At 34.0% G+C, this 25,594-nt stretch overlaps 1 protein-coding gene across 6 annotated transcripts in view; it reads right to left on the bottom strand.

Annotated features, from left to right (window-relative positions):
- The window catches only part of GLMN (glomulin, FKBP associated protein), a 39,666-nt gene that overhangs the window by 2,493 nt on the left and 11,579 nt on the right, over window positions 1-25,594 (bottom strand). For 5 of the 6 annotated variants that reach the window (XM_079149459.1, XM_079149458.1, XM_079149461.1 and 2 more), the window contains 10 exons: window positions 24,826-24,928; window positions 15,693-15,880; window positions 14,218-14,271; window positions 12,517-12,547; window positions 12,137-12,226; window positions 11,212-11,253; window positions 11,026-11,099; window positions 9,257-9,341; window positions 8,602-8,708; window positions 7,807-7,870 (listed from right to left, as the gene is read on the bottom strand). In XM_079149459.1, the coding sequence (XP_079005585.1) occupies window positions 7,807-7,870; window positions 8,602-8,708; window positions 9,257-9,341; window positions 11,026-11,099; window positions 11,212-11,253; window positions 12,137-12,226; window positions 12,517-12,547; window positions 14,218-14,271; window positions 15,693-15,880; window positions 24,826-24,928 (838 nt within the window). Of the gene's footprint in view, window positions 1-6,070; window positions 7,563-7,806; window positions 7,871-8,601; window positions 8,709-9,256; window positions 9,342-11,025; window positions 11,100-11,211; window positions 11,254-12,136; window positions 12,227-12,516; window positions 12,548-14,217; window positions 14,272-15,692; window positions 15,881-24,825; window positions 24,929-25,594 lie in introns of those variants that run through there. The other variant, XM_079149463.1, reaches the window with a different exon arrangement.

Here is a 25,594-nt window from a genome sequence, read left to right on the forward strand (position 1 = left end):
ATTAATGAAACAACTAGTTATTTGGTTCAACACTTACCAGTTGCCTATTACTAAACATGTACTTAGAGTGGGAGAAACAAAAATGAATGAAACATGATCCTTGTTTTTCAAGACAGCTTAATGTTTAATAATTATGGTATATGAATATCAACTGAAACAAAAATGTACATAGGGCACTATGCTCATTATCATTACTGCACCATTTGGCTAGCTCCTGGTTTTGAAAGCTGTAATTTTTATCCAATGCGAAAATTATCTAATGATAATTTTACACAGTTTGAAACATTTCTCTTCCCCTACAAACCATCCCCACAATGACTCTACCCCAAATATGCCTTCAACCCCGGGCTTTTCCATGTATATCCTTGCTACAGTTTTCTTTCCTATTGATGGAAACTTTTTTTTAAAACAAAGTTAATTTGGACTTTCTTGGTGACCAATATAGATGAAGACTTTATCTGCCAGAGGCAGCTCAGGGTTATTTTGTCATGTATCTGAGAAGCTTTCATTTCAAGATCATTTCCAAAAACAGTACTAGACGGGGGGATTAATGAAGTCTTTATTTTGAAAAGAGGGGATAAAGAAGAAAAAATCCACTGGTATTAGTAAATTTCTGGGTACTCTTTACACTGGAAAATATTTTAGGTAAAAGAGCAACCCAGTTACCCTAACTATAAAAATGAAATGGACCACTTGAAAATGCATTTTTAAACTAACTTATTTTGAGTCAAGTAGTACATAAATTTTACTTATAGTTCTCCAAATAAAATCTACATGCACTTATATTAAACAATTGATAATATTAGTAACTTGTCACACTTCCTTTTCATCTAAATCTGTTCTCTTCATTTGTCCTACACTGCTAGGAATTGTAGAGAGGCACTAAAAGAATCTAAAACCTAAAAAAATGCCTATTATTTAATTCAACATCTATGAATTTATCCTGGGGAAATAATTAAAGATATATGTTGTAATGATTTTACTACAGGGATTTTAAAAAAAAATATTTAAATAGTGAAAATTGAAATTCATGAAAATATTTCACAGCAGAATGGTAAGTTCCAGTACATTTACATAATGCAGCCATTAAAATACCATTCTTTAGTACATATTGGTAAATGAGGTAAAGGTTATATTATAGTACACTTTCCTATATGTAACACTGGATATAATTTTATTAATATATAAATATAATGCAGAAAAAACTATCATTCAAAAATAAATATTTTTTAAAAATATATTTTTAGTATTTGGCAATGGACCTTTGTTTTATTTATTTATATGTGGTGCTGAGAATTGAACCCAGTGCCCTGCACATGCTAGATGAGTGCTCTGCCTCTGAGCCATAACCCCAGATCCCAAAATAAACATTAAGGCAGATTTTTATCTAATGAATGGGTATGCTTGCTTATTCATGGGATAATTCCAGCCTAGTGCAATATCAAGCCCATTCCTTTTTATTATTTTTTGCATCCAAGTTTATTTAGTTATCAATTTATTTACAGCAAACCACACTCTTTTAGTGATATAGTTCTAAACAAATATTCAGTCTCATATAACCACCACCACCATAAATTTCTGTGACCACAGAAGCTTCTTTGTGTCCTTTTGTCGTCATTTTTCCCTACCTCCAGCAGCCACTGATTTGATTTTTGTTTATATAATTTTTGCCTTTTCCAGAATATCACATAAATGGAATCATAAATGTAGCCCTTTGGGGAAGAAGTTGACAAGATGATTCTAAAATTTATATGGAAAAGTAAAGGAGCTATAATAGCCAAAACAATTTTGAAAAAGAAAAAAGTTGGCAGACTCTCAAGTTCAAGACTTAGTGCAGATGTGGTAGATTTTGTGCTTAGCGTACATGAGGCCCTGGGTTCAACGTATCCAGCACCAAAACAAACAAATAAAAATACTATTAAACCATAGTAATCAAGACCATGTGGTATTGATAAAAGAATAGACATATGAGGATGGAACAGAACAGAGAACAAAATACAACTCAATTCATTTTGTTTTGTTTTGTTTTTTTTGTGGTGCTGAGGATTACACCCAGGGCCTCATGCATGCTAGGCACACACTGTACCACTGAGCCATATACCCAGCCCCTCAATTCGTTTTTGACAAAGGTATCAAGATAATCCAACTAGTTAGGGATATAGTCTTCTTAACAAATAGTGCTGAAGTCAAAATAAAATTCCTTCATACTTTATACCATATAAAAAATTTACTTGAAGTGGATCACAGACCTAAATATAATACCTAAAATTAAATCATTTCTATAAGACAATTTTGGGCTAAGCAAATATGTCTTAGAAAGGACCACCCCCGCAAATAGGTAACATATATAATGTAGATATGCTGAACAAAGGATGATTCATGTCCTGGTTGGGATGGCATAAGATTTCATGGGGCTATTCAGAACATTGTGTAATTTAAAACTTATAAACTATTTATTTTTGAACTGTGCTTCACTATGGGTAAACTGGAGCTGAAGGAAGCAAAATGGTGGATAATGGGGGACTACTATATTATTTATTTTGGTATTAAGGACCTACCTTACCAAACAGACTCACAGAAGCAGGTACAATTCTTTTCTACTCTTTGGAACTTTTAAGATTTATCTGTTCCTTGGAAGTATGATAAAATTATCTGATCTTGAGTTTTCTGTTAGTAGACTATGACAGTTAAGTTATATCTAAAAAATTCCATTTCACTGAAGCTTTCAAATGTACTGCTATGTTGTCCTATAAGTTTTTTTTTTAATTTTTCTGCATTTGTACTTAGTCACTTTTAAATCAACACATTATATCTTCATGCAATCTTTAAAAATCATACCAGAAATTCATTTAATAATTCTAATATAAGCATTTTATTTTTAATCTATAATGCAGCTGCATCTGTTTTATTTAGTTTTAAATAGTTAATATTATCCTTTATCATATACAAATGATACCCTGTAAAAATATTTTTATGGGCTATAGGTGTTTAGTGGTAAAGTACTTGCCTAGCATGTGGGTCCTGGGTTCAATCCTCAGCACCACATAAAAATAAATAAAGGTATTATGTCCATTTACAACTAAAAAAATTTTTTAAAATATATTTTTATGCATAATATATGGAAGTTCTCAAATTTTACTGTTAGTTAAAAATACAGATTTCTTGCTTTACTAAGAGGTTTTCACTGAATAGATATGGGGCTGAACCCAGTAATTTGCAATTATTAAAAAGGTACTCAGATGATTTTGATTAGGATCATATGCTGAGAAATACTGATCTAAAATGGCACTATCCGATGCCACTAAGGAAGTAAACTTGTAATTTTTTATAATTTTAAAATAAAATTTCAATAATCACATGTGGCTACTGTCTACTATAATGAACAATGCAAATCCAAAATTTTTTTAATATTAAAACCTATTTTCAATGGTGATAGTTTATCTTAATACACAGCCCATGATCATAAAACTTCAGGTAATAAAAACACAAGCCAGAATTTGGTTAAAGGAAATTTGTTACACGTTCTGTTCAGTATAATTCTACAAATCTTTCCTATGATGAACAAACTATAATATTTTTAGACGCATGTAGGAGTGAAGAAACTACGGAAATAAGAATATTTTTTGTCTTACATTAGGTTACTGGATCTCTTTAAAAAGTACTATAAATGGATGGAACTTGAGACCATTATGTGAAGCGAAATAAGTTAAACTAAAAGATCAAGGGTCATACGTTTTTCTCTTGTGGAAGCTGAGGAGGAAAAAGGAAAGGTGTGGAGGCAGGGATCTCATGAAAATCAAAGGGAGATCAGAAGCAGAAAGGGACCAGAGCGGGAGAGAAGAGGGAGGGAAGAAGTGCTGGGGAGTGATACTGGCCAAATTATATTGTTTTATTGTGTGCATGTATGAATGAATATGTAACAAATTCCATCATTATATACAACTATAATGTGCCAATAAAAAATGTGGAAAGAGAAAAGAACAAAGGAAAATAAAACATTAAACACTATAAATAATTTTTAAATCTCTTTCATCTTAAATGTTTAGAAAAAGAAGTAACTTGACATTGATGTAATAGTTCTGAAATCTTTTCAGTTCTAAGGTTTAACTATACATTTCAAATTCTACTGAAGCCTCTCTTACAAAAAGAGAACGCATTTCTATACCACAATTAAAATTTATTGCCAGAACAGACAGGGAATGTGGAAAGGATTCAGTCAACCATAATAACAAAGTTAAAAAAAAAAAAAAAAAAAAAAAAAAAGACATGAACAAGACCCAGCTTTTCCCTTTTTTCTACTTGTATTGGTCTTCTTATTTATGAATTGATACTGCAGAGCTTCTCCAACTTGTAATATTATTGAACTATTATCACCTGATGTCATTTGCACTGCAGATACCTCACATGGGATGTTTGTATTTATTTACTTATTCATTCATTTACTTATTTACTTTTGCAGGATGGGGAGTTGAACCTAGGGCCTTGCACATGCTAGGCAAGGGCTCAATTGTTGAGCTACATGCTCAGCCCCAGGATATGTTTTAATCTTGGGGAAACAATGGATTATATAGAATTATATATGTATTATTATGTGAACTATCTGTATTTTTTACTAAGTAAAAGGAATATTCTATGTATACATACATTACACAATTTAATTTTTAAAAATTCTGCTACTTACTTGTGTTACCTGCAATCTCACTGTTTCTCTGGACTCTTTTACTGTAACATTACAATTAGAAATTATGTAGGAAACAATGGACAAGCAGGTGGATGGATAACGATATGAGTAGACAAAAGGTAAAGAATAGCATAATTGTAGGCTATGCATTGGAATCATTATAATTCAAAACAAGTAAAAACTAAAGATACCCACCCATAAAGAATATTTGGTATAAAAATTAGGTTGGTTTTAACATGAGAGATGGGGCAAGACTTATGCTACAAGATTCTAGAAAAGTTGTATGAAACTGAGGTATGGGATAAAGTTCTTGACAATACAGGGAGAAAGAGTCATGAAACAATAGGGTGAGGAGGAGAATGTCAAAGAGTAACAGTAACTCAAAATGGCAGGAAAAGAAATGGATTATTATTCAATTATGAATCAATTTGTTGTCTTTGAATGGTTCTGTTCTTTTTTAAATTTCCTGTACATCTTTCTGATACTTTTTAATTTTTCATCTGACTAGTTACCCTCTTGACTTAACCAGTCAAAAATAGGAATTGGTAGAAGTCCTTCTGAATAAAATGCTCCACAATTCAGCATGACAAGTACAATTTTGTTTATCCATTATCCAAAATTTCTTAAAAATTAAGAAGCTGATTTTTTTTTTTTTTTTTTAATTGCTGGGGATTGAAACCAGGGTTTTTCAAATAATAAACATGTATTCTACCACTGAGCTAACCCATAGCTCCAGAAGCTGTCATTTTTTTTTTTTTTTTGATAAACCACAGGACACATTTATTTCTCATTTTATATACAAGACCTACTGTCATTGTACGTGGGAGAAACACTGCCATAATGCACAAGCTATTAAGCTGCCTCAAATATGTCAGGTTGCCATCTTGGACTAAATTTTTTGCTAATTTCCCTGGTATGATAATTATGTGGTAACTTACATGACCAAATTTGGAATATTTGATCCTTGAGGGGAAAATTTTTAAACTATTAAATAAGAAAGGAGTTTTATAAGCAGGTTGTATCCTTTTTCACCATAAAATGTTCAAGCTAAATAAAAGTAAGGTGTTATCTGTGGATATCAAAACACTGTTCAGTGCTAAACTACTCTTAAGTCTTCTCTAGGCAGGAACCCATTTGTTGCCTCTGTATTATACTAATAAATCTATACATCTTAATCACTAAGATTCCTTTTCTCTGGGTACGGTGTAGCCCATGCATATAATCCCAACAGCTCAGGAGGCTGAGGCAAGAGGATCACGAATTCAAAATCAGCCTCCGCAATTTAGCAAAGCCCATGAGACCCTGTCTCAAAATAAAAAATAAAAAGGGCTCGGGATGTGACTCAGTGGTAAGAACACCCCTGAGTTCAATCCCCAGTACCAAAAAAAAAAGATTCCTTTTCTTTCTGTTAAGCAAATCAGATCATCTCTTATATAGATTAACAACCTTTCCTGATAACTAAAAAGGTAAAAACTCATACCTTACCCTAATTAGGGACACCTTGCTGAAACCTTAGGGGTTCCACTGCTGCTAAATCTCATGCTGAAACTTTTCTGGTTTTGCCACAAGTGCCTTTAGGAATCAGGATTTTTGTGATTTCAAAACCTCTGAACACTGCCTGAAGTCAGAGCCATTTGTACATTTCCTAGATATGTATCCTTATGCAAGTTAATTTATTCTTCCTGCACCTACGTTATCAATGAAAAGGGGAAAACAAAGAATACTCCTTTTTCAACTTTTTGAAGAGTAAGTGATGCACAGCACCTGGTTAGAATAGTGGCTGCCTCTGGCAGGGATAAGAATGGAGGTGGAGCAATGAGGGAATTTCTTGTGATGATTATGATGTTCTCTATTTGATATGGGTTTGGATAAACCAATCTATGTATTTGTTAAAATTCACTGAATATACACTTAAAATTTGTGCATTTCATTTTATAAAAACTCTTCTTCACAGAAAAGCTTCTGACACATATTTAACTCAATGAATAGGTGCTGAAATATGTTGATGTCTGTAAAAGTATACTGATGTCTGTTGCTAATCTTGAAATGCATCAAAAAATAAGATAGAAAGACGGATGGACAGAAGGTGGAGACATGGATAAAATATGAAACAAACAGAGGAAAATGGTAGAATCCAAGTGGTAAATCAACTCAGCATAAAATTCTTTCAATTTTGCTGTATATCTGAAAATTTTCACAGTAAGATTGTGAAGAAAAAAAAAAAAGTACCTAGTACCATAGTAAGCTCTAGTATATGACAGCAAATAACTATATTTGGCTGAAGAGGGATGAACAAGAGGTCAAATAACTGAATCTATTAGATCTGTCAAGAGGGAAGGAAACTGCTACTTTTCTAATAACTTTTTGTCCCAAATCATAATTTATTTAATTAAAAAATCTCTTGGGCATCTTTACATAAAATCTATTTTTTCATTCTTCCTATCCTTTCTATTAAAAAATAGACTAATGACACATGATTAAGATGGTTATAGTTAACAGAAGTGACACATATAGGGAAAGCAATTATTAGAATAGGGTAGGTAGAAAGAAAGGAAAAGATAAAAGCAAATATAACTAATGACACATCTTCCTCAAATTGTCTTCTACTTATTGAATACTTCTAATGAAGTGGTATTTTTTTAAAAACTCCAACTTCCTACACAATATCCAAAAGATGCTGTTACCAAATTTAGTTTTAGTGCTGAAAACACTTCGATTTGTCATGTATGATGAAATGTTATTAAAATACCATAATTTTATATGGTTCAGTCTGAAAACTGTGAACTATACGGTAGAGGAAAACTGAACAAGTCACCCAAATATAAGTTGACTTCCATAAGGTTAGTTAACTTAGGATCTGCAATTTATCTACCCAACAGGCCTGAGTGCATTCAGGAAAGAGCAAAGGCACAACAGGAAAAGGAAAGGGAAAGTTAACTTGGATGTGGAATGGTAAATGCTCCTGGGAATTAACTGCAGGTGTCAGAATAATTGCTGGCACTGTTCCCAGACTTTGTAGCTAACTGACATTAAACACTGGCTTAAAGCAGATATTGACCAAGAAAATCTGAAACATTCCTTATCAATTTTTAATATATTGCTTCTTTTTCAAATAATTCACTTACCTGACTGTTATTTTCATTATCTTTGATAACCAAATATCTCAATAAATTTAATGAAGCCATAATCCTGTTAATTAAAAATATGTTACTTATAGTATAGTTTTACATAATCAACAGCAATTTCAATGCATAAAACAAGTTAAAACCTTTAGAATGTTTTTATAACTGTTTGCCACTAGAAACTATTACTATCACAACTTTTGGAGAATAGCTTATTATTTTTGTTTTGCATTTAAGTTCAAAAAATGCAATTGTGAAAATTACTATTTTTTGTGTGTTGTTTTGTGTGTGTGTGTGTTTGTGTGTGGGTGAGGAGTTCCAGGGATCAAACACAGGACTTCATGCATGCTAAAAAAATACTTTATCACTAGAATCTTGTTATCTTTAATATTTGAAAGCACTATTTGAAAGCACCATCTCTTGATTTCTGGATTTTAAGATTCCTTTTGTTTGCAAATGCTTAAAAATGTTTCTCAACATCTAGTATATCAAAAGTGAAACTACATGTTTTACATGAAAAAAATCCAAATACATAAACTTTTTATAAGTTATATACATGAGGTTCTTAATTTTTAGTCACAAATGCTAGTTGAATCTCTAAGGAATGCTGGTTACGTTAAAGGTATAAAGTGGAGTGTTGGTCATTCTTCAAAGAGATTTTATTGTTTTTACACATCAAATAACGTAAATATGAAAATCTTAATTTTATGAATTAACCCCAGACCATAAAATCATAGGAAAATATATTTTATTAGTTTAGGTAGTGTACTATTTGAACCTTAGTAATGGTTACCTCACCTATCTGAGTTTTGCAGTAAATCTGTTTCAGCACCCTCTGGGAGAAACAGTACCAAATCTAAAAGAGAAATCAGCTGTGGTCCTGTAAACCATTTGTTATATGTTTTCTGAAAAGCAAAAGAAAAATTGAGAAAGGTTTAAATAATAGCATGATAAACTATGTTCTTATTAGCATCAAGTATTCCTGATGCTATTAGAATAAACTATTAACACATTTTAAATGTATATATATGTATATATATATATATATTTTTTTTTTTTTTTTTTTTACTTTAAATTTCAGTACTTCTATTCACTTTCCAGACACCTGAAACAAACCCTGCTCATTTGAGAATACTGGTGTTCTCTCTGTTTTCTATATGGAAAACACTGAATATTCACAAAGAGATGAGACAAGTTTCCATTTATTTTTCAGAAGCATATAACAAAACAAAATGTCATACTTTTAGCTCAAAGAATTAAAACAATTTAAATTTAGCGTTAACAAAACTTTGAAATTCAGGGTTTTGGGTTTTTTTTTTTTTTTAAGAGTAGAAATAGGGAAAGAATATACCTTAATACTAAAAAAAGAAAAAGACGAGGGCAATACCCCACATTGATGTATGCCACATATGAATAAGTTAATTGGCAACTGACACCCTATCTATGATCTTACCTTAAATGACAAGTCGATTTGATTTTTGATATTTTGAATAATAAAGGCCTCCACACCTGAGTGATTACTTGTATTCAATAAGCACCTTGAAAGCAAAATTACAACGTATAAAATTATTCTGAACTGCATTACAACTAAATGATGAAAGTTTTGCGAATTCAAATGGGCCATGTTTTATTTCTGGAGATGTAAAATCCACAGTTAAGATAATTAGTAAGGAAGATCAACCAATTACAAAGTCACTTCTAAAGGTTATTGTTCTTACTAACTAGTAAATTCTATTTATAACTGGATATTTCCAATGAGAAATTTCTAATAAACCAAATTTGAATCTCTTTGTGCATACAGCTGCAATAATTTAACATGGAAAACATGAGCACTAATATAACTTAAAAACTCCAAAAAATATTGCTGAGAAAGTAGATTAATGCTGGTTGGACTAGATTCATTATAAAAGGAAAATTGGTATGACTAATATTATGGTTTAGATCTTAAATGTCCTCTAAGGGCTCATGTGTTAGAAGTCTGATCCCCAGCTAATGGTGCTATTAAGAGGTTGTAAAACCTTTAGGAGGTAGGGTCTAGTGGAAGGAAGTTAGGTCACTGGGGTGTACCCTTAAGGGGATATTGGCAACCTGGACCCTTCCTCTCTATTTCTTGGCTGCCATGAAATAAGCAACTACTCTGCTACCCACTTGCTGTGATGAGGTTCTTCTGCCTCACCACAGGCCCAAAAGCTTGAAGCCAATTGAGCACTGTCTGAAATCATGAGCTAAAATAAATAAATAAATAAATATATATATATATATATTTTTTGCAGTGCTGGGGATCAAACCCAAAGCCTTGTGAATTCCCAGCCCACATCTTTCCTCCTGTTAAGTTCGTTTTTCTTAGTTATTCTGTTCCAGCAACAGAAAGCTAACATAACTAGCTTAAGAAAAAAAAGGAGATTTCTTGGTAGAGACATAATCAAAACCAAACAGGAAAGCTGATATAAGACCTAAATACAGAGATTTTATATACCAGCTTTGACTCTGTTAATAGAAATGAAGAAAAGATAGAATCAAGAATGCTAGTAATGAACAATCCCAAGAGAGATTTTTTTTTAGCACTTCAACATTGCCCAAATCTGTTTTTAACTCATTTTTATTACTTAAAACAAGGCTCAATAAACTAACGTCTGCAGGCCAAATCTAACATGCTGCCTGGTTTTTTTTTTTTTTTTTTTTTCAATATTTTATGGGAACACACCCATCCCAATACAAAGCCTATGTAATAGTTGCAGCAGAGGCTGTAATAGCCTTACACAGACTCTTTGATGCCTCAAACAGCACTGTCAGTAAGCTCTAATATTAACTTACAGGGAAAAGCCTGTCAAAGTTATAAATCTAAAGCTATTAATCTCAACTGTGAATAGTGGAGATCATTAAAATTGTAAAGTTCTAGCAGAAGTGTTATCAATTTCAGTTTAATCTTTTTTTTTTTTTTTTTTTTTCAGTTTAATCTTTTTAAAACCTATTGTAACTTTGGAGATACTCCCATTAACTGAACTGAAATACACACTATTATGGATATATATGTATCTAAAATATTTGATAAACCCCTTCTCTACCTGTTACAGATAAGACTTTAATTATAATATGGCTACTAAATATAGCTGAATTATATGTAAAACATACTGAAGTACTATATTCTAGAATAATTACATGGTATTAACTTGATTTTTAATCAGCCACAACACTTAGTAATTAGCCATTGTTGATACATACCTAAATAAAGTATATTTGCCTTGTGAATCCAACTTGTTAATATACAGTTGAAGCATAGCTAAACTCTTTTTCCTCTAAAATGCAACAAATAAAATTGTTACATAAAATTCATTTTATGAATAAAGATCAAATTATCAAAATTTCTCATTGTAATTCATTACTATTTAGTCCCCCAAATTTACATACCAATGTCTCAATGGGGCAAAGTGTCATTACTTTGACTAAGCCCTGGAAATTAAAAAAAAAATTAATTCTGATGTAAATAGGTTATAATGACTGCAAACAAACAAATACATTATCAATAGTGACTGACTAAAAATTCCGAAAAGTGAGGGTAGGAGATTTACAAGTAAAGTAAATTAATGTTTTCCTAAGACTTTCATTCCACTACTATTTCTATAGGAAACTTAACTACAATTGATTTTGTAATTAACAGAATGAGATGTTACAAAGTGTGATTTTAAAAGTGAATGGTAATTTTCAAATAAATCTAGAGTGGTAAGAAAATGAAATCAAGCATGTAGAAATGCAGTACATTTATTAATAGTCAATCTTAATGTATTAACAAAAGCCATGCTTTTCTATTCAAATATTAAGAAATTTCTACAGATAAAGACTTATTTGGATATTATAACCAATAAAGAGTATTAGGCAAAAAAAATGCAAGGAGGGAAAAACAAAATGTTCTTCTAGTAGTGAGTTAGTACACGCTTTAGATGCACTTAAGTTTTGAGAAAAGTTAAAGGAACTTCATTTTCCAAGATCCCTCTAGAAATAAAGTATTCAAGAAGGAAGTTATACATTTTCACTAGATGTTATGGTTATCAACTATGGTAGCCACTAATATATTTAAGTTTGAATTAATTTAAATTAATTCCAAAGTCACATTAGTCACATTTTAAGCATTCAATAGGCTCCTGGTTTTTCTACTGTACGACACAGATAATAGAACATTCCATCATCACAGAAGGTTCTACTGGATGGCAATATACTGGAGTTTTCAGAGGTAGAGAGGAAGTGGCAAAGGAGGAGTTAGAGGGATCTTTACCTTACTAAAAAGTTCAGGATAGGTAAGGGATTATTTTCAAATTAGAATGCATATTTTATTTACCTGAGGTACAGTAAGAAAACTCTTGATTTCTAAGTACTGGTAAAGTAGACTGTTGTCTTCTATTCTCAATAAACCATTCTCCAGCAGTTCCTACAGATTAAAATATATGCACATGTATATAAGGTAAAATCAACAGCTGTATTGACAAGATTTATATTAAATTATAATGGAAGGGGTTAGGGATATGGCTCAGTAGTAGAGTTCGAGGCCCTGAGTTCAATGCCCAGCACCACCCAAACACACACGTACACACATGTATGTGTGAGATATGTATATAAATAACATCTTTTTAGTTTTTAAAATTTTTTCCAATTAGTTATACATGACAGCAGAATGTATTTCGACTCACTGTACATATATGGGGAACAAACAAATCTTACCAATCCTTTGGAGAAAACAGACTCTTCTGTTCTGAAAGAGAATATTAAAATTTGTCAATATGATTTTATAAATTGTTTTAGAATGACATTTTAGGAAAAACAAATTTTAAAATTTGAAATTTAAAGACTTTTAAAATGCATATCATTAAGGATACATTTTGTTGAAGAATTAGTGAAAATTCTTCATCTACTTTAATATTTCTTTTTATTTGGGTCCAAATCTGACCAAAATTACCTGCTCAGATCCTATTTATTTACAGCAAATCAAGAAAATTTCAACAAGTGCTAAAAAATAAATTATAACTGATATAATTTGCATATTCCAGTTGGCTATTTCTATAAAATATTTTCAATTCTTTTTATACAAAAAAAGAGTTAAATGTTCCACTTGGAATAATACTTTTTAGGTATTCGTAATCATTATTAACTAAATATTTAAGAGTTTGGGGGAAAAAAAATTTCAGGCTCCAGGTTCTTATTCTAGCCATGCAAGTGGTTAAAAGTGGTATGTTTTTGGCTCAATGACTAAATTGTTTGAAAATATCAACACAGAACTTAAGCCAGATAGTGGGACATGCCTGTAATCCCAGCAACTTGGATAGCTAAGGCAGGAAGATTACAAGTTCAAAGCCACCCTAAGCAACTTAGTGAGAGCCTGTCTCAAAATAAAAAAATAATAAGGGATAAGGATGTAGCTCAGTGGTTAATGCCCCTAGGTTTAGTCCCTGGTACCAAAAAAAAAAAAAAAAAAAAAGATTCAAAACAATACATATTTTCACTATATTAATAATAAACTACATGAAGTGAATATAAAAATAATTAGGACATATAAAATATAATACAGAAAATTTACAGAGTCTACAACTACTTGTGCCAGGAGACCCTTAGAAATCCCTGCCTTGTAGGCTGAGGCTTTGGACATTTGCCATGTTATAAATCTTGCTTCACCTGGGAGGGGATGGGATTGAAAAACTGTCACTAGTGTTAATAGGTGACAGCACTGCAAGGCCTGGACTGATGTTAAGAAATAATTTTAGGGCTGGGGCTGTAATTCAGTGGCAGAACACTTGCCTAGCATGTGTGAAGTACTGGGTTTGATGCTTAGCACCACATAAAAATAAACAAAACAAAGGCATTCTGTGCATCAACAACTACAAAAAATAAAAATTAAAAAAAAAGAAATAATTTTACCTGTTATAGGGAAAGAAAACATTTTGAGTTGTGCAAAATTCTTAAGTTTCTGTCTGTAGATTAAGCATACCTGTTACCCTGTAATTTCTTCTTTTTTTTAAAATAAAGTTCTGTTTCTTAGACCTCAAATGAAAAAAAAGGTATATAATTGATCCTAGCACCTCAAATGAGAAAAACTGTAATTGAATATCACTGCTGATGATCAAAGTTAAAAAATGTGAGGTCAAGAAGTCTACTTCCTTTTTGATATAGTTTATATTGTGTCCATGAAGCAAAAAAGATGAACTTCTTGTATTGACTGATCCTCCTTAGATAGAGAAGGCTGCAGTGGAGTAGAAGTGTTTCAATTTACTATCTTTTGAAATAAGGTTAAAAACCTTTGAAATAGATAAATGGAAAATCCCTTATTAAGAAAAAGACTTAATAGTCACTGTTTTATAAAATTATCAATTAATTAGTACTATTTCAAGACTACTACTTAATCCTGAGATACCATATAAATGATCTTACCTTTGTAAAAAGACTTCAATATGCCCCATATTAAACTGCAAAAGGTATGATGGGCTAAAATAGAAAAAGATAATGTACACACATGCATTTATAAATTTTAACATACTGTTATAAGCTGAATTGTAGTCTCTCTCAAAAAGATGTTGAATCATAACCTCTAGTACTCAGAATATGACCTTATTTGGGGGTAACATAAAGTGAGGTCTTTAGAGCAGGTCTGAATCCAATATGACTGGTGTTTATTAAGAAGAGAAATTTGGACAGACATGTACATAGGGAGAACACCACATGAACATGAAGGCAGACAACAGGGTAAAAGATCTACAAACCAAAGAACATCAAAGACTAGGAAAAAATCAATAGAAGCTAGTGGGGAGGCATGAAAGAGATTCTTCTTCATAGCCCTTGGAAGGAACCAACCTTCTGAGACACATTAATCTCAGACTTCTAAGCTTCTAGAACTATGGGTTAATACATTTCTGTTATTTTAAACATCTAGTTTGTGGTACTTTATTATAGCAGCCGTAACAAATATGCACATTACATAAGTTATTTTGGTAGTAGAATTTGATGCTTAAAAGTAACCATAAGTAGTACCAAGTCACCTGCCCTGCTTATAGTCCAGGAAGGCACCAAAAGCTTCAAAACCAAGAGCAATTTAAAAACACTTTGACTCTTATCCCCACCATTTCCTTACACAAATTTTTTATTATTTGACTACTGGCATTATTTTTATTATAGCCAGTATCATTTAGAACTAGTAAAAACAGCCTTTGTTTATACATTATTTTAAATGTATTAGTGAAGGAGTTAAAATTTAAGTGCCCATAATTAAAGCACAGAATCTGTAGTCTAGCAAATGAACTTAGGAAAAGAAACAAAGAGGGACAGGCTTGAGGCCTGAACATACCTTAACAAGCCTAAAATAAGACTGCCAAAACATCAAAATCTAACTGGCCATGGAGGATAAACAATCTCCACAAGGCCGTGGACCATCTGGTGTCACCCACTTTCCCCCTTCTTCCCTTTTCTTTAAGGTTAACTTGACCGCCTGCTAACCAAAATAAACTGCCCTACCACATTGCTGGAATGTCAATTTGCACGTACTACTTGCTGATGTAATCAATGTAGTCATGTGCCCGCTTATGTTTGAATCAGCCAATTATGTGTACCCGCGCCAAACTCCCTAACTTTTCCTATATAAACCCCTGACTACTGAGCCTCGTGGTCAACTCCTCTATCTCCTGCGTGAGATACGTGTTGGCCCGGAGCTCCGTTATTAAAGTGCCTCGTGCTTTTGCATCAAGCCGGTCTCTCGTGCTTCCTGGAGCGCGCCATCCTGAGACTCGAGTAAGGGTCTTCCTTTTGGGGGGGGTCCTACATTAGTATGTTAATATGCATATACTGGACATTAGATAAATGACAGTTTGATGCTTCTTTTAGAATACATGAATAAACCAAATACTAACTCTTACCTTAAGACCATTGGAAGCTGATCAATACTGATGCCCTGAACAAATACTAGATATGCCAGAGAAGCCATAGAGTCTGCTAATTGTTTGTCTTCTTCTTCCTCAACTTCAAGGTAATCCCAAGTCTTCTTTTTCCTTCCATGATTAAAAATAATTTTGGGGAAAGGGTGTCCAATTGCTGATAAAAACCCCTGTGAAACAGGTTAAAAAAAAAAAAAAAAAAAGAAGAAGCAGCAGCTAGGCAGGTAAGACTCGAAGGTGCCCCTTCACTCTATTTACAGACACTGTATAATCCCCTCCTCTTGAGGATGGGTAGGATCTGTAAGACTTGTTTTAACCAACAGAATATGAATGTCACTCCCATGATTAGGTTACATGTCAAAAATGAAGGGATTTTTTGCAGATTAAGGTTTCCTAATCAGTCTAGGCCTAGCTTCCCAGAGTCAGAAACTTTTACCTTGCTGACTTTAAAAAACTGAGCTACATATTATAAAAGTACATATGGAGAAGGCTTTGTGGCAAGAGGACTACAGGTGACTTCTAGAGGCTTTGCAGTCCGTCCCTGACCAATGGCCAGCAAGAAAATGGGGACCTCAATCCTACAGCTTTAAGGAGATGAATTCTGCCAAACACCTGAGGGAACTTGGAACTAGATCTTTTTTCACTGAGGCTTCTGATAACATTGCAAGCCCAGCCAACGACTGGCCTTGTAACCTGATGATATGCTAAGCAGAAGATCCAAGCTGTGGCTAGATTCTTGATCCAAAAAAAAAAGTGGTAAGAAAGATGTGTTGTTAACAAATGGTGCTGGGAAAACTGAAAAATCCACATGCAGCAGAATGAAACTAAACCCCTATCTCTCACCCTGCACCAAAATCAACTCACAATGGATCAAAAACCTTGAAATCAGACCAGAGACCCTGCATCTTATAGAAGAAAAAGTAGGTCCAAAACTTCAACTTGTTGGCTTAGGAACAGACTTCCTTAACAGGACTCTCGTAGCACAAGAAATAAAAGCAAGAATCAACAACAGCTTTCTCTCAGCAAAGGAAACTATCAGTAATGTGAAGAGAGAGCCTACAGAGTGGGAGAAAATCTTTGCCACTCATACTTCAGATAGAGCATTAATCTCCAGAATATAAAGAACTCAAAAAACTCTACACCAAGAATACAAATAATCCAATCAACAAATGGGCTAAGGAAATGAACAGATACTTCACAGAAGAAGATGTACAAGCAATCAACAGATATATGAAAAAATGTTCACAATCTCTAGTAATAAGAGAAATACAAATCAAAACTACCCTAAGATTCCATCTCACCCCAATTAGAATGGCGATTATCAAGAATACAAGCAACAATAGGTGTTGGCAAGGATGTGGGGTAAAAGGTACACTCATACATTGCTGGTGGGGTTGTAAATTAGTGCAGCCACTCTGGAAAGCAGTATGGAGTTTCCTCAGAAAGCTTGGAATGGAACCACCATTGTACCCAGCTATCCCACTCCTTGGCCTATACCCAAAGGATTTAAAATCAGCATACTACAGTGATGCAGCCACATCAATGTTCATAGCTGCTCAATTCACCATAGCCAGATTATGGAAACAACCTAGATTAGATGTCCTTCAATTGAAGAATGGATAAAGAAACTGTGGTGTGTGTGTGTGTGTGTGTGTGTGTGTATACACACACACAATGGAATATTACTCAGCCATAAAGAATAATAAAATTATGGCATTTGCAGGCAAATGGATGAAATTGGAGACTATCATGCTAAATGAGATAAGCCAATCTCAAAAACCAAAGGACGAATGATCTTGCTGATAAGTGGAAGATGACACATAATGGGGGTGGGAGGAGCCAAAAATAGAGGAAGGAGGGACTGTATAGAGGGAAAAGAAGGGTGGGAGGGGTGGGGGGGAGGAAAAAAAATAACAGAATGAATCAAACACCATTACCCTATGTAAATGTATGATTACACAAATGGTATGCCTTTACTCCATGTACAAACAGAAACATGTGTCCCATTTGTTTACAATAAAAATAAAAGAAAAAGAAAGAAAGGTGTGTTGTTTTAAACTGCTAAGTTTGTGGGAACTTATTACATAACAGTAGAAGACTAATACAGAAGCCAATAACAAAATTATTTTACATAGCATTTATATGGTTTCTAGATTAACTCAATCATAATTAAAGGCACACAAATGCGTTTTGTCAATGATCTGACTGCTAGATGAAGGGCTCTTTTATTAAAATAGTTTTTTTAGTTGTGACAGACACAATACCTTTATTTTATTTATTTATTTTTTATGTGGTGCTGAGGATCAAACCCAATGCCTCACATATGCTAGGCAAGTGCTCTACCACTGAGCTACAACCCCAACCCAGATGAAGGGTTCTTAAGTGATAAAAGAAAATCATTTCACATTCTAATAATAATTGTTACAGAGACAGAAAGCAGAACAGTGGTTGTCATGCAATGAGGGGAAAGGAGGAGGAGAAGTCAGTGTGTAATGGGTGAGTTTCAGGTAGGAAGATAAAAATGTTTGAGAGATGATGATGGTTGCACAATAATGTGAATGTCAATCTTAACTGTATGCTTAAAAATGGTTAAAACAGCCAGGTGTATAGCACATGCCTATAATCCCAGTGGCTCGGGAAGCTGAGGCAGGACGATACTGAGTTCAAAGTCAGCCTCAGCAACTCGGTGAGGTCCTAAGCAACTCAGTAAGACCCTAAATAAAATATTTTTTATAAAGGGGCTGGGGATGTGGCTCAGTGGTTAGGTGTAGCTAGATTACCCTGGTACCAAAAAAACTAAGAACAGTTAAAATGGTAAATTTTATATTATGTGTATTTTACCATTTTTTAAAATGCATCAAAGATATTTAAGCATCATCTAAAAATGTTAGACATACAAATATCATGAAATGAAAATAAACCTACTACTCAGATGAAGACTATTCTAAGAACAGTGACTCACTGATCCTATCTACCTGGATACAAAGTGGTCCAGAGGAACACACTCATCGGTGGTAGCAGGGCTTAGAAAATCTATGCTGACATCTCAGGTTGTGTAAGTTTTCCAGTCATAAAAGACATATCCTTGCATGAGTGTACAGGACTACAGCTTTAAACTCAAGAAACACAGAGTCAGCTCTATGCTCTTAAAATTATTTCTAAGTCTAGTATCTGAAAAGCACCTGACCTTCAAAGTCCATTGATTGATTGGTTCCTTTTTTTTCTTTTTCTTTTTTTTTTTTTTTTTTTAGATGGAGTCTTACATTGCCCAGGCTGGCCTTGGATTTGGGATCCTTCTATCTTAACTTCCAGATTAGCTGGGATTTTACAGGTGCATGCCACCGTGCCTGGGTCACTGGGATTGATTTTGAGTTTTGCCTGTATCATTTACTGGCTGTGTGACACTGAGTGAGTCACTTAACTTCCCTAAACCTGTTTCCTTATGTAAGAAATGACATAATACCTATGTTAAATACTTATTGAGCAGCTCCAAAACAAAGTTTATGAAAGTTAAGGTCACAAAAAACTAACATACATAAGTTAAAAGGGAATGAATGACAACAATAGTTAAAGTAGAATGAATTCTGACCTTCTATATATTCATTCTTTTATCCACAAACACTTCAGTACCAGGCACTGAGCCTGACATTGTAGAGAATTAAAAAGTCAAATAAGACTTTGCTGGTCTTTGGGGAATTAAAATCTGCTGATCCCAGATGGTTCCATTAGTCATTTCAGAACACAAAAAAGAACCATGGAAAATCATCCTCAGTCATAAGACAGTTATTTAGCTAACAGATACTAAATATATACTGCTAATTTTCAAAGCCACACATTCTTGTTATAGCTACAAGATAAAAAGTTTACTGCACTCAGATTTCCATTGTCGTCTTAATCATGAAGCTCCATCTCTTCATTCAGTCAGTACTACTTGAGTTTTTTTCCAGAGGAAGGTAGACTTTTAAAAATCATCATATGTACCTAGGTGCTACAGTGCTTCTCTGGATATGTGAGTTCTGACCTGTCAGGGCCTTCACTCTTTATCCACACACTATCCAACAGTTTTGCCCAGACACAGGCTCTTGTAGTTGCCATTGCACAATTTCTTCAACTTCATGGCAGTCTCTGCCCCACCCTCAACTTAAAAAAAAAAAAAAAAAAAAAAAAAATATATATATATATATATATATTTTAGTTGTAAATGGACACAATACCTTTATTATATTTATTTATATGTGGTGCTGCGGATCAAACCCAGTGCCTCACACATGCTAGGCAAGTACTCTACTGCTGAGCCACAACCACATTCCCCCAGTCTCTGTTCTTTGAGGAGTGTTCCTTTACTGCAGCCTTTGGGACATTCATGCAGTTCTACACCAAAAAAACTTGTGCCAAAGTAAGGATTGCTGAGGTCAGTCACAACACACTCACCAGTATTTCTCTAGTACAGAAAAGAAGGCATCTCCTTCCTTCATTTCCTACCTGGTCTCACCCCTAATTCTTGACTTGCTTTGTGTTTCCTCACTGCTGGTTCTTTGTATTTGCAATGCTCCTCCCTCTGAGATCTGAGGACCACTCTTCTATACCCTAAACCTCTTCATAGGATACTTGCTCTGCCTCACCACATTAATTAAACTGGTCTCATTTCTAGCTGTTCATTCTCTCACATCTTTTATACAACAGGGCCAGGAAGGCAGCAGTGGGAGATGCAGATAGGTAGATTAGTATTATCCTGGCTCTTTCTGTACTCTTCAGCAAAATGCTTTCCTCTAGGCAGAACCATACTGTCCTTTTCTCTGTCATATGTTGACTTCCTGATCATTTACTCACATTCACTGAAGATTCTGGCACCTGCTTACAATTTTTTTCTCTATCCAATTCCTGTTATGATGCTGGGAAAGCAGAATGTTCATGTAGTAAACTCTTATAATAGGTCAACCTCATGGATCTTCATTTCTACAAGTTTAATCCTTTTCAGCACCTTTTCTGAATCTCTGCTAACATCTGGAGTTGTTCCACACCAAATCCTTAAACCTACCTATCCATCCCCTCTTACCCATCCCCTGCTTCTTTCCCTAACCGTCCTGGACCATGCATTTTTGGTCAAAATCATTCGAACTATTATTTGTACCTTGTAACTTCTTTATCTGTACCTATGCAGTAAAATACCAACTTAAAAGTAACTACGATCCACCTTTTCTACTTTAACACCTAGGTAGGTGAGTACTGCTGCAGAAATCACACAAAAATATAGACTGTTACCCCTATAGCTGTGGTCTCCAACAATACTTGCATGGTTTTCTACCATCTCTTCCTCTCCCCTGAAGTACTCCAAACTTTTACCTGGTTTCCTGTAGCCTTTTATTCAATCCTCATTTCTATTCCTTCATTCTTAAAGAGATCATCTCTCTTTCCCCTAGAAATTCAAGGCCAGAGATTTTGATTCCCCTAAATTATAATATCCCACTTCTGCTACAAATTTTTTCACACACATACCCATTTTTACTCCTCCTCTTCAGGAGTCCTCTTATTTTTTGATCCTATGTACCCAGATGTCTGCTCTTGGGGCATGTTCTTTCAGTTATCCCAATAAACACCTCTCTTCTCCTCTGGTGGTTTGTACCCTATTAGCCTTGCTCAAACCTTCTCACCTTCCCTGCCATTTTGCTCCCCTGGGCCCACATTTTCTAGCTAATGCCTCTTTCCTTTCTTATTCAGACTCTTTTAAAGAATAGTACACACTAATCATCTGCTTTTTCTTATTTTTGTTCTTTCTTTTACTCATCCTACTCTGATTTCTGTCTCCAACACTACACTCAAACTGTTCTTGCTAAGATTATCAATACAATCTTACTTTCTAAATCCAATGGATGCTTTCCAATCCCTACAGGATTTCTCTGCTACATTTAATAGTACTGATTACTTGTGAAACATCCTAGAGTATTTTAAGTTAAGCAAAATTTTTTAATGTGAATAAAAAAATAAAAAAAACTAACAATGCATATTTGAAAGTCAGAGGAAGTGAGTGTGGAAAATAAGTTAGAATCAAACTATAAAGGCTTCAAGTTTTAAAATCTTTCAAATGTTACAATAAAGTATTTCAGATGTTAAAAAAAAAAAAATAGTACTGATTACTTTTTTCTTCCTGAAATCCCACTACCCCAGTTTCTGTGATATTTCTACCAATCTTCCTTTTGATCTCTTTGGTCGGTTCCTCTTAAGTGGAAATAGTCTTTAGGCTTTAGTTCCAAGCCCTTTTCTTAGGCTGAACTACTTTTTAGGGTGATCTCACCCACCCTTATTAAGAAACTTCTTAAGAACCTGCTTTCTTTGGGTATTAGATACATAGACAATCCCCAACTTACAATGATTCAACTTAAAATTTTTTCGACTTTATGGTGGTAGGAAAGTTGTACACCCTGAGTAGAAACCAAACATTGAATTTTTACCTTTTCCTAGACTAGTAATACACTGTATCACATTCTCTTGCAATGCTGGGCAACAGCAGAGAGCCATATAGCTCCTGGTCAGTCATATAATTATGAAGGTAAACAAATGATACTCTATAGTACACTGTGTTGCTAAGCTATAATGTTCAGTAGGTTAGGTATATTAAATACATTTTCAACTTAATGTATTTTTAACTTTTGATGGGTTTATTGGGACAAAACTCCACAGTAAGTCAAGGGCATTTACATATTAAGAAATTAATGTTACCTGGGTGCAGTGGTACACACCTGTAATTCCAGCAACTTGGGAGGGTAAGGCAGGAGGACCACAAGTCTGAGGTCAGCCTCAGCAATTTAGCAAGATCCAGTCTCAAAGTAAAAAATAAAAGGGACTGGGAATGTAGCTCAGTGTTGCTCCAGGTTCAATCTCCAGTACCTGTGTGTATTTGTGTGTACACATATATATGTATGAATATACTGTCAATCTTGTCAGGTATCATAATGGTATTGTATGTTTTAAAAATCTTATCAATAGAAGCATACAAGATTTATGGGTGAAATATGTCTAGGACTTGCTGTAAAATACTATAGCAAGAAAAGAGGGAGGATAGATGAAACAAAATTGGCAAAACGTCAGTAACTGTTAAAACTGAGTGATGGGTACATGTGGATATAATGTTCTAGTTTTCTAAATGTTTTTAAATTTCTTACAGTTTTAAATCATAAGACCCCCGTTCTTGCTCTTTATTCGCTATCTCAGTTATTGGTACCTTCATATACTCTGTTACCCTACAAAAAAACTTCAGGACACCCCTTTTACTATTCCAAACCCAATCTATGATCAAATTTTGCCAATATGACCCACTATAAGTTTTCAAATCTGCCTGCGCCTCGTCTTCTTTACCATTAGATATGCTTAAGTTCTTATCACATCTCACTTAATTCCCAATGAATACCTACTAGGCTTTCTATTTCCATCTTATCCCAGTTAAATTTATCTTCTATTAAAACCATGAATCCCAAAGAATTTCTTTATATTATTCCCAGGTTTAATAACCTTTAATAGTTTTTAACTTTCATAGTCATCTTCTCAAAATAGAGTACACCTACCATACATGGTGGTGCTTATACTATATCCAGAACATTATACTGTAGTCTAGCATTGGCAACAATGAAAAGGCCCCACAGACTTCATATGCTCCTGGAAAAATCCTTCACCTCTCCTTCCTCTACACCACTCACAGCTTCTTCATTACATCTTGAGTGTCATCACTAACTATATTAAACTATGTATTCCTAGTTATATCAGTCACCAAGTCATCGCCCATCCTCAGAATTTAGTTCCCATAATTTTCTGGCATCCCCTCTTCTGATTCCTATTCTCAATTCTGCTCAAATTTCAGAAACCCTTAAATCATGGCCTCTGAATCACAACAATTATTGATAAAATCAATTCTTCTCTAAATGGTCTCCTGTTTTCCAAATCTGGTTCTCCTCCGAAACAACTGTTTTCTCTACAATTCTCTTAAACGGCTGCTATTTTTTATTTTTTTAATCCAATATCCATTGTACAACTAGGCGTGAAAGTATACCTGCTCTCTTTGCTGCCTCGAGACCATTCTTTTCCTTCCTCTCTAAAATCCCTCAGTATTAAAACTTGTTTCTGTGACTTGCTTCTTGTGATAAGAATACTTATCACAGACTTTATAATCTTTTAAAAATTTCTAAACATATTGAGGGAGATGTAAAAGGACACAGGCAGCCAGGACAAGATGGTGAGTGAGGAAGTCAGGGCAGGAAGCATGAGAGGGTCTTCTGATGAAGTCAACTTCCTGATTAACAAAGTGGTTATGGACCCAAAGTGGTTATTGGACAAGTGGGAACCCAATCAGACAAACACTTCCATACTTGTGCTCCTAAGCAGGGGGGATCAAAAAGATAAACAGACAAGTGGACAGAGGGGGCACCAATCAAAAATAGTGAGGACAGTGTGGACAGGGGAGGAGACAAGGAAAGGAGAAAATTCCAGAGACCATAAAAAGAACAGGCCAAAACTCCCCCACCAGACTCTCAGCTCTGGGATCCCTTCTCTTCAGAGAAGTCTATCTCTGTATCCTGTTGCTTTTGCAATAAACCTACTTCTTTTTTTTAATTTAATTTTTTAGAAAATGTATTTGTATTGTAAACAAATGGGATACATCTTGTTTCTCTATTTGTACTGAAGTAGAGGCATGCCATTAGTATAATCATACATTTACCTAGGGTAATAGTTTTTGATTCATTCTGTTAATTTTTTTTCCTTCCCCCCTGCAATAAACCTACTTTTGCTTGTTACTTCTGTGTCCTGTTCTTCAATTCTTTGCTGAATGGAGACAATGAACTCAGTACCCCTAGACAGTAACAATATGTGTATAATTTTCTTATTTATGAATATATTTATGAGTACATAGGCAGAAAAATTCTGGAAAGTGATAATAGCATGTCTTTTGCTAATGAAATTATTACTGTTCTATTTTCCATCTTTTTACTTAACTGTATTTTACAAAACCACACATTTCTTTATTAATAAATTATCAATTTACATACCCACATGTAGTATATGAGAACATAAAAGTATAAAATTTAAGTTTATAGCAGATTTTATATATTAAATTAGCTGTACTTACAATTATTTCACATGCAAAACATCTTAAAGGATCACTTCCAGCTTCTTCAGACTGTTCAAGGAATTGTGCTGTCAGCAAAGGGCATTTCAAGCTTTTGAAACAACTAAGGCATGAGAAATAGGTTAATAAAGAAATCAGCACTTCCCAAGTATAAAATGCCAGGTCTTCATCTCTAAATTAATTTTACATGAAAAGTAAAATAAGCACTACTACGATTTGAATGTTTATTCCCACCAAATCTCATGTCGAAATGTAACTGCCATTCCAACAGTATTAAGAGGTAGACCTTTGATAGGTGATTAGTCCAGAAGGGCTCCACACTTATAGAAGGTATTAGTGTTGTTATAAAAGAGTGGATTCAGCCCCCTTGTGTCTGTCCACCCTTCCTCAATCTCTATGTGATGACACATCAAGGCCTTCACCAGAGGTTGGTCCCTTGATATTGGATTTCCCAACCTTCAGAACTCAGAGCCAATATATTTCTATTCACTAATTTATAGTAATCTCAGATATTCTATTACAGCGGCACAAACAGACTAAGATAAGCACCAATAATTCAATGCCTATAAAATGGCTGATGAATTATCTTATTAGTAATTGAGAGAACATGAAAATGCCTTGCTAGACCCAACATAGTGAAATTCATCTCTACGTCTGGACTGTTCCAGTGGATTCTGAATGTTTGTTTGAGAATTAACCAGTGCTAATTCAAGATGTACTTTTCATTAGTTCAAGGAAAAAGAAAGACAGTAATAGTTTCTTCATAAAG

This window comes from Sciurus vulgaris (genome assembly GCF_902686455.1).
Source record: "Sciurus vulgaris genome assembly, chromosome: 1".
NCBI classification, from domain to species: Eukaryota; Metazoa; Chordata; class Mammalia; order Rodentia; family Sciuridae; genus Sciurus; species Sciurus vulgaris.